The 13677-nt window shown below is 45.0% G+C and overlaps 1 protein-coding gene across 1 annotated transcript in view; it reads left to right on the top strand.

Moving 5' to 3' along the window:
* Window positions 1–2151: 2151 nt before the first annotated feature.
* Window positions 2152–13677, top strand: part of nsmfb (NMDA receptor synaptonuclear signaling and neuronal migration factor b) — a 34829-nt gene continuing 23303 nt past the window's right edge. Inside the window, exons 1-2 of the mRNA XM_070904692.1 lie at window positions 2152–2222; window positions 13330–13391. Coding sequence (XP_070760793.1) covers window positions 2152–2222; window positions 13330–13391 — 133 coding nt within the window. The remainder of the gene's footprint in view (window positions 2223–13329; window positions 13392–13677) is intronic.

Raw genomic sequence — 13677 nt, 5'->3', positions numbered from 1 at the left:
CTCATCATACCGTTACCGTGTAGCGTGCTGCTATTGAAATCAGTAGGGGTTACAGGGACTTAGTGACTGAATTCTTTCTTTTTTTGAGGTAAGGTTCCTCAGTTGTACCCCGCTCCACCTCACTCTGGTTTTCAGATACCAGTCTTGCTCTGGTATACCTATTTGGGCTCATTTTTCAGAAGCCTGTGCCAGTCACTTGTGTTGTACTGACCTGCCTGACCCTGTCATTATGTGCTGAATTGGTGTGTGTTCAAGCAGGACAATCTTATCACAGGGGGGCTTTTTCACACTGCCAGTCTTGCCCCCCCCCGTCCACTGTGCCCACCTGCGCAGCTGATTAGCAGTGACATTCTGGGGTTATTGAAGTTAGGGATTCGCGGCCTCAATGTCGGCCTTGGGCGATTATGATGGGCCATGAAGTGCCAGATCTGAGCTGTGTCACTGTGCTGTCTGTCCGCCTGTCAGTGCAGCAAGAGGAGGAGAGATTCTGCCCTGAAACGTGATGAGCTTTGTGTACACCACGTAGCCTGCACCTTGTATATTACACATGCGTTCGTGATCACAATGGGGTTCGGCTATAGTGTGGCTAAAATGAAGTGTGTTGTTTTATGCCGTGCTATACTTCTACTCCACTGCAATCCAGAGGGAAATAGTGTCCTCTCCATTTATTTGCCAGTTCTAGTTGCTGGTTACTTTGCAAATGAAAGGCTCTGCACACCCACACAGGTGGATGGAACGATGCTGCTTTGTCACTCAAGAACAGCACTGATTAGACAACAAGTGAAAACACCTGCGTGGGTGGACTAACGGGTGTGCAGGGCCTTTTAAGATTTTACACACAAATGATATGATACTGTTCATAAAATATGATGCATTACTGTTGATTTAACTACCAAACACAACAGTAGAACAGTTGACAATATGTGTTCAAGCTAACACTGTGCGTTTAACTAGTCACGCTCATTGGTGTAGCCTGATGAAGACGGTGAATGATTAGATCTGATAAGAGACTGACTTCTCCTCTCTCTCTGATCTTATTGTGGGGGGGGGGGGGGGGGGGGCTCACACCTGTCTGTGATTTGAAGGACATGCTGTATTATGCACATGCACATGAGTTTCTGGTAGTAGTTACTTTGACGACTACTTTAAGTACATTTGTATGCATGATAATACTTTCCTCAAGTATTATTTTGAATGAAGGACTTTTTAGACAGTAGTATTACTACTTTTACTTGAGTGAAGCATTTAAATACTTCGAGGACAGAGGACAGGGTGGGTGGATAAGGCTGAAACCAAGTCACGGTGGCTGTAGTTTTCGTGGCTCTGGGGATAGCAATGCCGGTCCATCACCCCGGCAGAGAACTTTGTGGCCCCCAGAGGATGAATCTTGACTTTTAAGGCTTTAAATGTGAAGCAGCAGAGGCAAACAGTGGCGCTGGTGTAAATGAGGTAAAATGGAGATGGATCGCGTGCTGCACCGTTTCTTGCAGTCCCCTCATGCTCAGGTGGGGAATCTGAGTCCGGGGCAGGAATGGCGGACCCCGCCACTCTACCACTGTAGAGAGACCATTGCAGATCGTAAATACTCTGAATGGCAATTGCAGAAAAACATGTTGGCGACCATAAATAGCCTAGTGGGGTTTGATGTCATGTAAATCGATTCCAATTTAAAAGTCAAATGTTTCCTGTATGTGTATTTACTATGAAGAACAAGGCATTGTAGGATTACTCACTACCTCCTCCATATCCAGCACACACTGATGCAGCCTAATGAACCTGCCTATTTATCTTCATGCTCTTGCCCACCCCGCACCTGCCGCGGGCCGTGCGGGGGGCCGGCGGGGCTGGCCATCCTTTTATGGTCTCAGCTTCCTTCCTGGGAGCTTCAGTTGGATGAGGAGAGCAGAGCAGAGCGCAGAGCGCAGAGCAGCGTCCTCCGTGTGATATCTGCGCTCTCTCCGCTCAGCCTGCATCCTTTCTGGAACATTCTGTATTTCTTTTTTTTAATGATAAATATGAAGTAATTACAGTCGCCACTCGCTGGACACGGATGCTTTCCACTCCCCCGCGTGGTGTTTCTCTCCTGTTTCCCTCGCCGATCAGTCTGTGGAATGGTCTGCGCTTCGTCTCCTGGGCCGTTTCCACTTCAGCATGGGAACTGCGGTGTCCAAAAGGAAGAATCTGAGGAGTGATGCGATATCTTCCGTGGCCGCAAAAGTTCGGTGAGTGCTCCCGGGTGCTGTGGTCGTGTAGGGAGGGGGGGGGGTCGGTCGGTGCGCTCTGCAGCCGCACGGCGGAGAGCAGGGGAGACGAGCCTTCCGCCTGAAAAAGTCGGTACTTTAGGAGGGCTTTAGACAAATTACAGTCGGATGTGAAAGTACAAGGGACGATTCCAATTCGCTCCCACTTGACAATAAAACAGCACATTGTGATGAAGGTGAAAATCATCAATCATTTGCACATGGAGCTCCCTCTCACTGCTGGCGACTCCTCCATCAGTCCAGCTCTCTCGTCGCGCAGCTGCTTTTTTGAAGTTTCACTTCTAGCTGTTATTCTAAATGCTTGACTTGTTTTCTGTCAGTAGGTTATTGTAAGTCAACAGTGTTCCTCATGTAATGTATGAAGTTAGCTTGTAAAAAAAAAACATGGTTTCTGGCCCTTCTGCACAATGTACTAGTTTAAGAGTCATATTTGAACATTTTCTGGCTGTGGTCTGGCTTCAGAAAAAAAGCTTTTATTCAGGGCTGAGTTGGTTAGTCTGCTTTTCCCTGCTTGATATCATTGTGACGAAACAAGACACCTGGGATCCCTGGGACACCGGGATGGACATCTGTTACTGTTCTCGGACTAATAGGAGTGATTCATTTAATGAATACAGAAAATGATCTAATTAGTTAATAGTGAAAATAACCATTGGTTGCAGCTCTTGCCAAAAATAACTTATAATCTGGCTGTTTTATACAATCCATTAGTTTTAAACTACACACCACTAGAAAATATATTATTCATTTAGATTGGCTTTTGTATATATCCCTCTCCATAATGACCTACACATAAAGTTATACTAAATGCTCTGAACTGTGTCAGTTACGACATCAGAAAAAGCTTGAACTGTACCTGTCCGACCTTTTTGTTGCATGCTGTATTTGTGCAGCCAGAGTGTGCGCCTCCTTTGCTTTAGTGACATGGTCGTCCCCAAACTTCCCGCTGGACTCACTGGAGTTGTGACTAATTCTAATGACATTTAGCTCTGAACGTATGAGTCATGCCATGAAAGGTCTCTGTGTCGGATCAGTGTGCTCTGGGTCCGAAGGCTGCGGGATGACTAATGCTCTGCGGTAGGAGATGCGGCCTCCGTCGCCCACTCACTGACCTCAGAGCAGCAGACGAAAGAAGTAGCTCTGCACTCGGTCCTGCGTGCATACACCTACTTTCTTCCTTAAATGCGTGATCCTGTGCACGGCAGCTCTGCAATAAAAACACATATGCGTAAGCACACAACATGTGACCTTTCCATCTACTAACATAGTCACCACCACATAAGTCACCTCCCTTATGCACACATTCTCCAACTCCATTTGTCTCCGTCTTCTTTTCGCTGTTTATCGCCTCGCTCGCTTTTTTCACACCTCACGCTTAACTCTCCATAAATCGCAGCTGGCATCGCAGGCACGTGTGCTGCAGCCAAGGTTGACTGTGCTCGTACGTACCGCCCACTCCATCAGCGATCGTGGGCCACACTCCAGTTGACAAGGAGTTTAATGGCTCTCAGCGAACAATATCACCCCCCTCTCCCAACCCCCCGAATCCCAGGCCCTCCGTCTTAGTGGTGTCTCGATCCTGCCGGATGATCTGAATTTATCTGTTGTGCAGTGAATGAGCAGGGGGCCAAGCTGTTTCACCTCTCTCTAACTAATCCAATCCCACATCTTTGTCTCTGGGTCAGTGTGAACAGCCATGCAGTGGAGGGATTATACTGGAAGTACGCGTGTTTAATAGGTTCCTCTTCTCCCAGCACTCTCCTTTTGACTCTGACTGTAATGTTGGTTCATGTTGACTGGGGATGCGGTGGTCAGCGCTCTGGTTAAAGCATACGGGTGTTTTTAAAGCTCTAAAGAGCAAATTTTAGGTTTGCATCCAAAGAAACTAGAAAAAACGATATAAAACACCACAGTGACATCTAGACTCATTTTTGTCTCCGAAGGTGAGAGCAGGCCAATCTTTGATCAAGTTTTACAATTACTACTTTTGACGCGGCTGAGGTAGAAATTACATATTGACATGACTCGACGGACCGCGGCCTTTATAAATATGAGCCTTCTGGGCCTCCGAGGGACAGTCACATTTTCACATTACTAGACCCACCTCCACATTATGTTTATGGTGTACTTCAGGGAGAGTGGGGGAGAGAGAGAGAAGGGGAGTGGGGGGAGGGGGGCCTAAACGCTGCACATGACCACATTACAGATGCATTACAGATGCAGCAGTAAAGTCACGTCTCCTCACTTAACAAAATGCACCCAGGCACGAGAGCCAGCATCATTCCTTTTGGGAATAGGAGAACGTTGGACTGAATTTGTGCAGACAAACACAATAATGGTGAACTAACGGTGGTAAACTAAAGCAAGTGGGAAAATATGGACAGACTATAGGACAATTCATGTGACGTAATCAGACGCAGTGTGAAAAAAAGAAGCTTTTTTTTCCTGCCATTGCTCAATACACTTACTTTTCCTCTGAATTTGCGCTTGTAAAACATATGATATTACACATTTACTTTTTGAAGTATGAATTCAGAACTAAATTCAGCCTCCACGCTACTCTTTAATCTTGTTTGTCACGAGTGCAATTCAAACAGCCTCCTTTTGCAGCGAGGAGCTCTGAGGAAGATGGCCCCGTTCGATTGTTTGCCTCTCTCATCCCTTTGCCGCTCTATGATAGATCGAATCGCACGCCAGCTCGGCAAACATGAGCGTGCTGTGAAGAGTTTGCTGATGACACCTTGCAAGGATTGCATCAGGATATCCAGGTTTGGAGATAAATATCTCAGGCTGTTGGCAACATTTGATGTTGGTGTTAGCATTTGGAAATGGGCTCATATGATCGTAAATCAGGCCAACCTTGTTGCTGTGCGTCCCACATTATTACATCTCTGGCTGAATGTTGTCATTAACCAGAAACCAAACACGGAATCCATTATTTTCAGAACAGTCGGGCCATCCAACTAGTCTCCATTATTTATGATATTTGTTTTGGCTGCCTGGGTGGCATCTTGTTGGCAGAGCTGGGGTTGATCAGGAGAATGGGGGGAAAGTGTCTCAGTGCACAGAAATGTGATGAGAAGATGGACGATGCCAAAGTAAATCTGCGTTTAAAAACTGGCTTTTTTCATTTTGGTTCATTGTAATGCTAATGTATGAACAGCCTCGACGCCGGTTCTTTTTTTTAACACACCAACAGGATTGTGCAAAGACAGAAGGGAAAGGGTTAGGGTCAAAAAGATGAAAGTCTTAAACGCTTGCAGTGTCTCTTTGTCTTTTACTTTGTCTTTTACTGTGCACTTAATTGTGTGTTCAACCTCTCAGTTTTGAAGGGAGGTTAGTTAAATTAGTTTTCGTTTGTGTGCTGCGCCTGAAGCAGCCGGTGATGGCCCAGGCTGCCTCCCTGCCCTGTTTATGACAAATCTTTGTGGAACAGAACAGCACACCAAAAGCAGGCCGCCTGCTTTGATGGGCCACCTGATGCGAACGATCACGAGCACTTTAGGGCGAACGTCGCCTTTAATATTTCAAGAATGTCGGAGTCACGTCTGAACGGAATTGCACAGCACAAGAGTTTTCAGGCATTATTAGTTTCCACTTTGGGGAAAATGTGATTTCATGGCCTCTTTCCCACAAGACTGCGTGACCAGCAGAGACCCTGTCTCCTCATCACTGCACAGATTAGCTCCAGCCCACGGCCCAGTGTGGCTATTAGCTATAAAACATCTGGGTCCCCTCTCTAAAACATAAACCTGTCAGAATCACTGGTGGAAAACCATGTATGCGGCTTTGAAGGCAAAATGCGATACAAGATTTTTTAAAACCGACAGTGCTGATAGATTATATTTAATATCTAATGATGTCATGGCATGTTGGCTTTATTACAGCACATCTTTATTTAACGCAGTGAAGAGAAACGTCAAAGATGAGAGAGAGAGAGAGAGAGAGAGGCATACAGCAGGCAATCAGTAAGGATGGTGGCCCAGTAAGCCCAGTATCCCCAGGAGTTCCATTCACAATGTACAGTTGAACTCAAAAGTTTACATACGCTTAAATGGTTTTCTTTCACAGACTTGTGTTTTCAGGGCAGTCCACATATTTTCAAAGGTTTTGAGGTCGGGACTTTGCAAAGGCTATTCCAAGAGCATAACTTGAGCTTGATTTAGCCGTCCTAAAACCACATTTAATGTGTATTTAGGGTCATTGCCCTGTTGGAACACCCTATTGTGTCCAATATTGAGTTGTCCAGCTGATGGTTTCATGCTATCCCGAAGAATTCAGAGGTAATCTTCCTCATTACTCCGTCCACTTTCTGCAATGCACCGGTTCCTCTGACAGCCCCAGAGCGCGATACCACCACCATAATGCGTGACAGCAGGCACAGAGTTCTCAGGGTTGAATGACACAATTGTCTAAAAAGAACAATTTTTATGGCCGTGTTTTGCCTTTATTCGATAGCCAATAGGAAATTCGGTTTTCTGCTTTCACCATAAGTAGCTTTGGTGGGGCAGGTGAATAGAATAACGAATCAATAAGTAGCGCCAATGCCGTTTTCTTGCTGAATAGTTTTCATGGAGTCCGCTTGAAAACTTACTTACTGAAGACAAGTTGGTCCGCCTTCGCTGTTGACAGGACAGTTCCTTCCAAGGACAGTGACGCTGCAGTGGAGGTCGGAGTGGGTGTGAATTCCCAGTAAGGTCTCGGAGGTTGGAGTGCCGCAGGGCATGTAGGGTGCCTGACTTTCATTGTGTCCCGTCACAGATTTTGCAGTTATTATTCGCTGTCTGTTCAGGGGTTTTGGGAGTGTCTTAAAACTCCAGTTGGTGACCAGCTTGGGGAGAATGGAATAGAAAGTGAGTTTTGAAACCCACAGAACTCATAACCTGCCCACCCTCTAGAGAAGCGTATTATGGTCATTTCGCGCTAAAGGGCGATATAAACCTCTTACCAAGTGCTCCTTTAATAAAAGCCAATATCAGCCCAATCTGTCAGCAGACCGTCCGAAGGCTCTCACCCTATCTGAACCTGAGGCTGCTCCTGCCTCTTGTCTTTTATGATGAGATACTTTAACATGTGTTTTTTTTTTTTTCCCTCCAGCGCCTATCGATGAACCCACTTACAGAGATATGGGTAATTGCCTGACTCGTGGCCTTTGTTGTCAGTGGAGTGTAGCGTCTCTTCATGAAGCCATCAGTCAGCCAGTGTGTGGTGTGCGGAGAGATAGGCAGTGAGATGGTGGATGGTGACACAGGGTGATAACAACACAGGCGAGAGTGGTGCTGTTTAAATCTTAAGTAGGACACAGAATTGGTGCTGCTGCTAGTCCTTTCCTCTGCTTTCCTTTAATTAGTCAGTTAATCAACCAACAATTGTGAACACATTAGTGAGTTACGTTTGTATTATTGCATCATGCACGCAGCTGTGCCTGCAGAGCCAAACAAGCAGTCCAAAAAATAAAGAAAACCAAATGTTCACAATTAGATTTTCAGACATTCATGTCTTCAACAAAAATAATGAAATCACTGACAAAGCATGTGCCATTTAATACAGGAGAACTAAAACAAAAAAAACAACAACAAAAATGCTAAATGTCATGAAGGAAGTGCAAGTGTGCTTGCAGCTGATAATTTGCAGTTGAAACATTTGAAGAAGTTGGAAGAAAGAAGCTAAAATGGGAGTTAAAAGTGGAAGAGCGGAGGTGCTGAAAGATGTTTGAGTTAGCACTGAGCACAGTTGATTTAAGTGTAAAAGCTGAGGGAAGTTGAAGTGTCGGGTGAAGTGGTGAGAGTGTTTGAAATCGTCAAAGTGTGATAAATTGAGCTGGAAGTTGTCAGGTGTGGGAAGTGGGTAATCACGATGTTGAAAGCAGCGTAACTTGAATGTAACTTGAACAATAAAGAGATGAAGGCAGTTGAAATGTAACCACTGAATACATTTGAAGTGTCTGTTGAAGATGAAGAAATGATTGCAGTTATAGACGCAGTTTAAATTTCACTTGAAGGCGAAGTGCCAGAGGTAGTTGGCGAAGTGTCGGCTGGTACGTCAGCAGTGAGAGGCGTTCAAATGTCAGTTGTTGTCCCTTCTTTTGCAGGCTTTTGAGACCAAGTTAGCAAACGTGAACACATGTGCGCCCGAGTATTAAGGGCTTTTGTTGAGCCATTTCATGAAGAATGGATTGTAATAAGTCCTTGTAGTGTGTTGAATACAAAAGGAAATGAGACTCACTTCTCCCTAATCACATGGCTTTATTTTCCTCACCAATATTTTTGAGTTTGACAACCTTTAAGGGCCGTTTCTCAAGTATGCAACTAAAGATCTATAGCTTCTAGATAAGGGTATATGTATGTGTATATATATATATATATATATATATATATATATATATATAAGCAGTCCAGAGGGCAGCGTCACTTTGCTTTAATAACATAACTATCTGGACTATATGATCCCCCGTTAATGATAGAAGCAGGTAGGTGAGCCGTAAGATAGCCGGCAGTCCCCTCATTGATTTGACTAATTATGGTCTGTATCTCTGATCACCTCCTGGCGAGCGGATGGAACATGGGGGGGCACAGCGGGGTCAAGACTTTAACGAACCTCCTCTGTCAGCTGGAGCTGGCTGTGGAGGCGGCGCTCATCTTGCAGCCTGTCACGGTGAAACATCCAGCCACAGATTATGTGATGCCACAGCCTCACTTTGAAGAGAAATAGCCGCCGCATCGGTTACTACAATATGTGGCTCGGATGATCCATTTGGGCGGTTATTGTCTTTTTATTGAATATCAGCCCATCAGTGTCATCTGCTTCTGGTGTGATTGATGTTTCTGCCTAAATGCAGCTCCAAAAACAAACTAGTCTAGAAAACCCCTAATCAAATTGAGTTTTCTTTGCACATTTCAGTTAGGTATCCGCCTGCTGAAAAATGTTTTCTAAGTCATTCTTTATTCAAAGACAGCTGTGTGCCCAGAGGTTTTAGTGGAAGGAATGAAAGGCCCTGATCCTTGTTCCTTGAAATGCATGCGCATGAAACCACAGTACATCACACATAGCTAGGTAAAGCTGCAGTGCACAATTTCATAGAAATGTAGTTTGAAGTGCACGATATCCACGATAATAAAATGTTAAAACAACATTAACAACATGAACTGATCAAAAAGGGGTCAGACGACTAGTAATGTCACTATATCACTATACTGTCACGCATCACTAAAAGACCACAGGGACACTATATTGTGGGAATTAATATAGGAATGTACCATAAATGTCCTTTCACAACCACTTACTCATGTTCCAGTGTGCATGTATTCACAGAATACTTGGTATGTACCGTGAGCACAAAAGCCTTTACACACAGCAAACACACTCCAAGACACATGGACAAAAGCAAAGCCACTCAAACAGGGCACCTTTCCTTCTTGCATCCGTCCCACTGAGGCTCTTCCGTTCCGTTCGCTCCCCCCAGCTCTGTGGCGCTCACCACTGCGCCATTCGCCGTGAATGTGTCCCCAGGCATCTATACACCCCTATGTGCCTCATGTATACAGTCATCCCACTCCTTCACAGATAGAGAGAAGGAAGGAGGAGAAGTCTGACATATGACCACCTCATCTAGTTTCTGGACCATATGTCTTCTCTCTGTCCCTCCTCCACTTCTTATTTAATACTCTTTCCTTACTTATTATGCCTCCCTTCTACATCCCACTTCCCTCTCCCTCCTTACTTTCTATTTTGGTCTTGTAAACACATCTCCCTCTTGTCACCGTGTGCCCCCCCCCCCCCCCCCCCCCCCCACACATGTCACATGGCTGAAAACATGCAGTAGGATAAAACTCCAAAAGCAGAGCGAAGCTGCCTGCGCACACTGGGGCCAACGGCGTCCAACTGTGATGTATAATGAATGTGTTAAAAAACTCTCCGACACACGTGTTGTGTGTTTTGTGTTTCAGTCTTCCGGGGGTAAAAAATAAATGAGTGCAAACCGAGTTGACTGCCGTGATAAAGCTTATCAGATAACCACTTTGGCCTGAGGAGCATGTCGACTCTTTGCTGCGGCGGTGGAGAAACTCCCGAGGGAGAATGAATGTGTGTGTGTGTGTGTGTGACTGCTCCTATCATTGTGAGGACTGAATCTCATCACATACATGGAAAAGGCTGCAGATACATCATGTCGGTTTTCTCAAATTCTATAAGAAGTTAGGTTGGAATTTGTAACATAAATAGTCAAAAAATAATATTGCACAGGTTTTTTTTGTAGCACCGTTTAAACCTTTTTCGCTGCAAACATTTTCACATTTAATAGCAGGAAAAGCACACATGTACCTAATAAGATTAACGACGGCTTCATTGCAATTAGCTGCTCCTGTTCCAGGGCACAGGTGTTGTGCTCTGGCACGACTTTCACCACCGGTGCTGTTTCTCTTATGAGTCAAAGTGTCTGCTGTGAAAACAGTCTGCAGATGTTTTTTCCAGCTCACACTTGATGCTGATTCTGAATTTGAGTCTGATTTTGAAAAAGAGCTGCTACAGGAGCTGGGATGTACAAGCAGGGAGCGAGTGGCGTTTTATTTTTATTTTTTTACATTTTTGCCTTGTAGATACAGGCACAAGTGAATTAGCTAGAACTACAGTGAAAAGCAAGCAACAAACTATAACATCTTTAATTGGGCCAACATTGTACTGAAGTACAAAACAGCTTTTTCTCTGGGAAAAAAAAAGCACATAAGAGCATAATATCATCTAGTTTGGAGTATTTATCAGCTAAAAAGCCAGATATTTCCCTCAGGATTTGGTAGAGGCCAAAATAGAGCTAAACGTAGAATGAATACTGAGCTAACATTTGCATAATATCATCTAGCAAATGTTAGCTCAATATTCATTCTACTTTTAGCTCTATTTTGGTCTCTACCAACTCCCGAGGGAAACATCTGGCTATAGTTACTCTACTATGTTCAGTAGCTGTTTGCTAACTTTGTCTGCTGTTTGGTGCCATTTACCATTTACACATTTTTTTTTGTTCCCATTTATACCATGTAGAACTATTCGACAACTTCATCAACCCTTAATGCCTGAGCAAGTCGCTAATAAAACCTAACAAAATGAATAGTGGCAAAGTTTGATTCAACGCATATAAAGAGTGTGGTCTCATGTAATGTAACTCATTGCTTGCAACATTAGTTTGCTTGGGATACTGCAGCGCTTTGTCCTCTGCAAACGTGTTTTGACATCCCTTTTCCTCTCAGCGTAGCATATGGAATATTTATTGGAAGTAGTAGAGAGTCAAGCAGATGCATCAGGAGTGATTATGTTTCCTTCCTCGTGCTCCTCCGCCATCCGCCGGGCTGGGAGGGGCGTTTTTTTCACGCCGAGCGCTGCCGCTGCACGTGCCACCTCATATTTAATTACTTAGAGTGTCATGGCAGGCGGGCATATAGGCCACGGCAATTCCATTTCACCGCAGCCCCCCTGAGATTCAGCCATGCGTGCATGTAGAAAGCGTGTTGTGTGTGCATGCGTGTGTATGTATGACTGTATCTTTTTTTTCTGCATGCGTGCCGCTCCACATGCGCACTCGTGGCGACGTGGGAGTCTGTCTGTGCATGTGTGTGTGCAGATGGCAGGAATGCCAGGTCGGAGTGAGTGGGAGGAGAGTGATTATAGGCTTTACTGTTTCTCTGTAGGGGTGTGTGTGTGTGTGTGTGTGTGTAGCCTACATCTTTTTATGGCATGTGTGTATTGTGGAGAAATCTCTATCTGGCTATAAAACGACCTATTACACACTGGAGTGTAACTGCTGATTTCACTTGTCTGGTGCCACTTCCACTGAACAACGAAGAATCTGTGTCAGATACTATTATTCAAAGATAAGTTCAAGTGTAAGGAAATAAAAAGCTACCGTATAATTACACTGTTGAGAGTAATTTGCCTATGGGGCTCAGTGATTGGCTGCTGATTGGTCGACTCAACGTGCCACTGCTCTTTCTCAGCGATCAGTGGGTCCAGAGGGCCACAGCCAGGTGAGAGCACATTCACGGAGAAACGTTGGCGACTCTCCTCAAGAGAGAAGAGAGAGGTCTGCCCAAAAGGGTCGCTAGATTTCCTGGCAAAAATCTATTTTAATTCCAGTTCAACTTTTGTATCGATGATTGTATTCACTAATCATCTCTTTTTGCATGAGAAGTTGTAGTGTAGCCCACAGATAGGCAGCATGCTTTATACAGTACAAAGGTTATAATGGTGTTGATTGGCCAAATGATGTGCTGAAGCGCAGAGCTTTGAGCTATTTTTCATGAGCTAATCACAGTTGTTTGAGGCTGTTCCCCCTGTCGGAGGTGGAACATTGAACCGCTGCTGCCTTTTCTTTCTGCAGCTCTCTAGGATGGTTTTAGCACTACACAGGACACAGATGTGGTCCTGTAGCAGTGCAGAGACCAGAACATGGTGTTTTCTGTCCACCAATGCGTGCACACATGTGCAAGGTGCTGTATTTTAAAAAATGTCCAGTAAATCTCTTGTGTTTCAGTCCAAAACGGGTCATTTTAATGTTTCCGAAATCCGGTGGTGACGCCTAAAGCCTGACAGCAGCAGTGCTGAGAGAAATATCTGAGGAGAAGAACATTAAGAGAGGATGTTATGTTTTATATACCAGAGACACTCTGCCACATAGTTGTTCTGCACAACATGCCAGTTCCTCACTGTTCCTGCCAATATGTGCGCTTTCATAACACGTATACGTGCCCGCATTTTATTTCCTGGCTGGCACATGCAATGTCACAGTCCCCTATGGGGCCTATCAGCTGTGCAGGGGAGGCAAGCTGTGGCTTCCAAGCTGTTTCCCAGTCCTCCAGTCACTCTGTAAGAACACGCTGTTACCCTGGTAAGAGACGGCTGTTACAGAGTATAGATTCAGGACGCAAACACTAAAATTGCCTTTTACAGACTGTTGTGGTGGTGTGATCTACTGGTAGATCCCATGAAACCTTGACCCTTTGTTCTCACTTCCCTGTGTTTGACAATAGCAGTTGGGCAGTAGGGCTCAGGGTTAACTGCTGCACTTGTTGTGTCTCTACAGAGCAGCCAGAGCATTTGGAGAATACCTGTCCAACACCAATCCAGAGAACCGCAACGGAGCAGGTAGGTGACACGCGCCCTGTGGAAATAAAATCATCATGTAGCACCCAACAGCGAACACCAAAACCAGAAGTCTAACATGGCTCTGCACCAGCCATTACAGCCACATTGGAGTAGCAAATGTCAATTTCTTCGGCTTGGTGCAGCAACCAAGCTTACAAGCGGTAAGGCAGCAATCCAGCTAGTTTGCAGAGCTGTCGAAATGAGCTCTCCAGCCAAAGTAGTTCACCATGCTACAAAGCTTCTAGCACAACCTATTTTGCAAGCACGCACGGAGGAACTTTGCTGT

Source organism: Enoplosus armatus, chromosome 4, assembly GCF_043641665.1.
Source record: "Enoplosus armatus isolate fEnoArm2 chromosome 4, fEnoArm2.hap1, whole genome shotgun sequence".
NCBI lineage: Eukaryota > Metazoa > Chordata > Actinopteri > Centrarchiformes > Enoplosidae > Enoplosus > Enoplosus armatus.
This window is presented reverse-complemented; position numbering and strand designations above follow the sequence as displayed.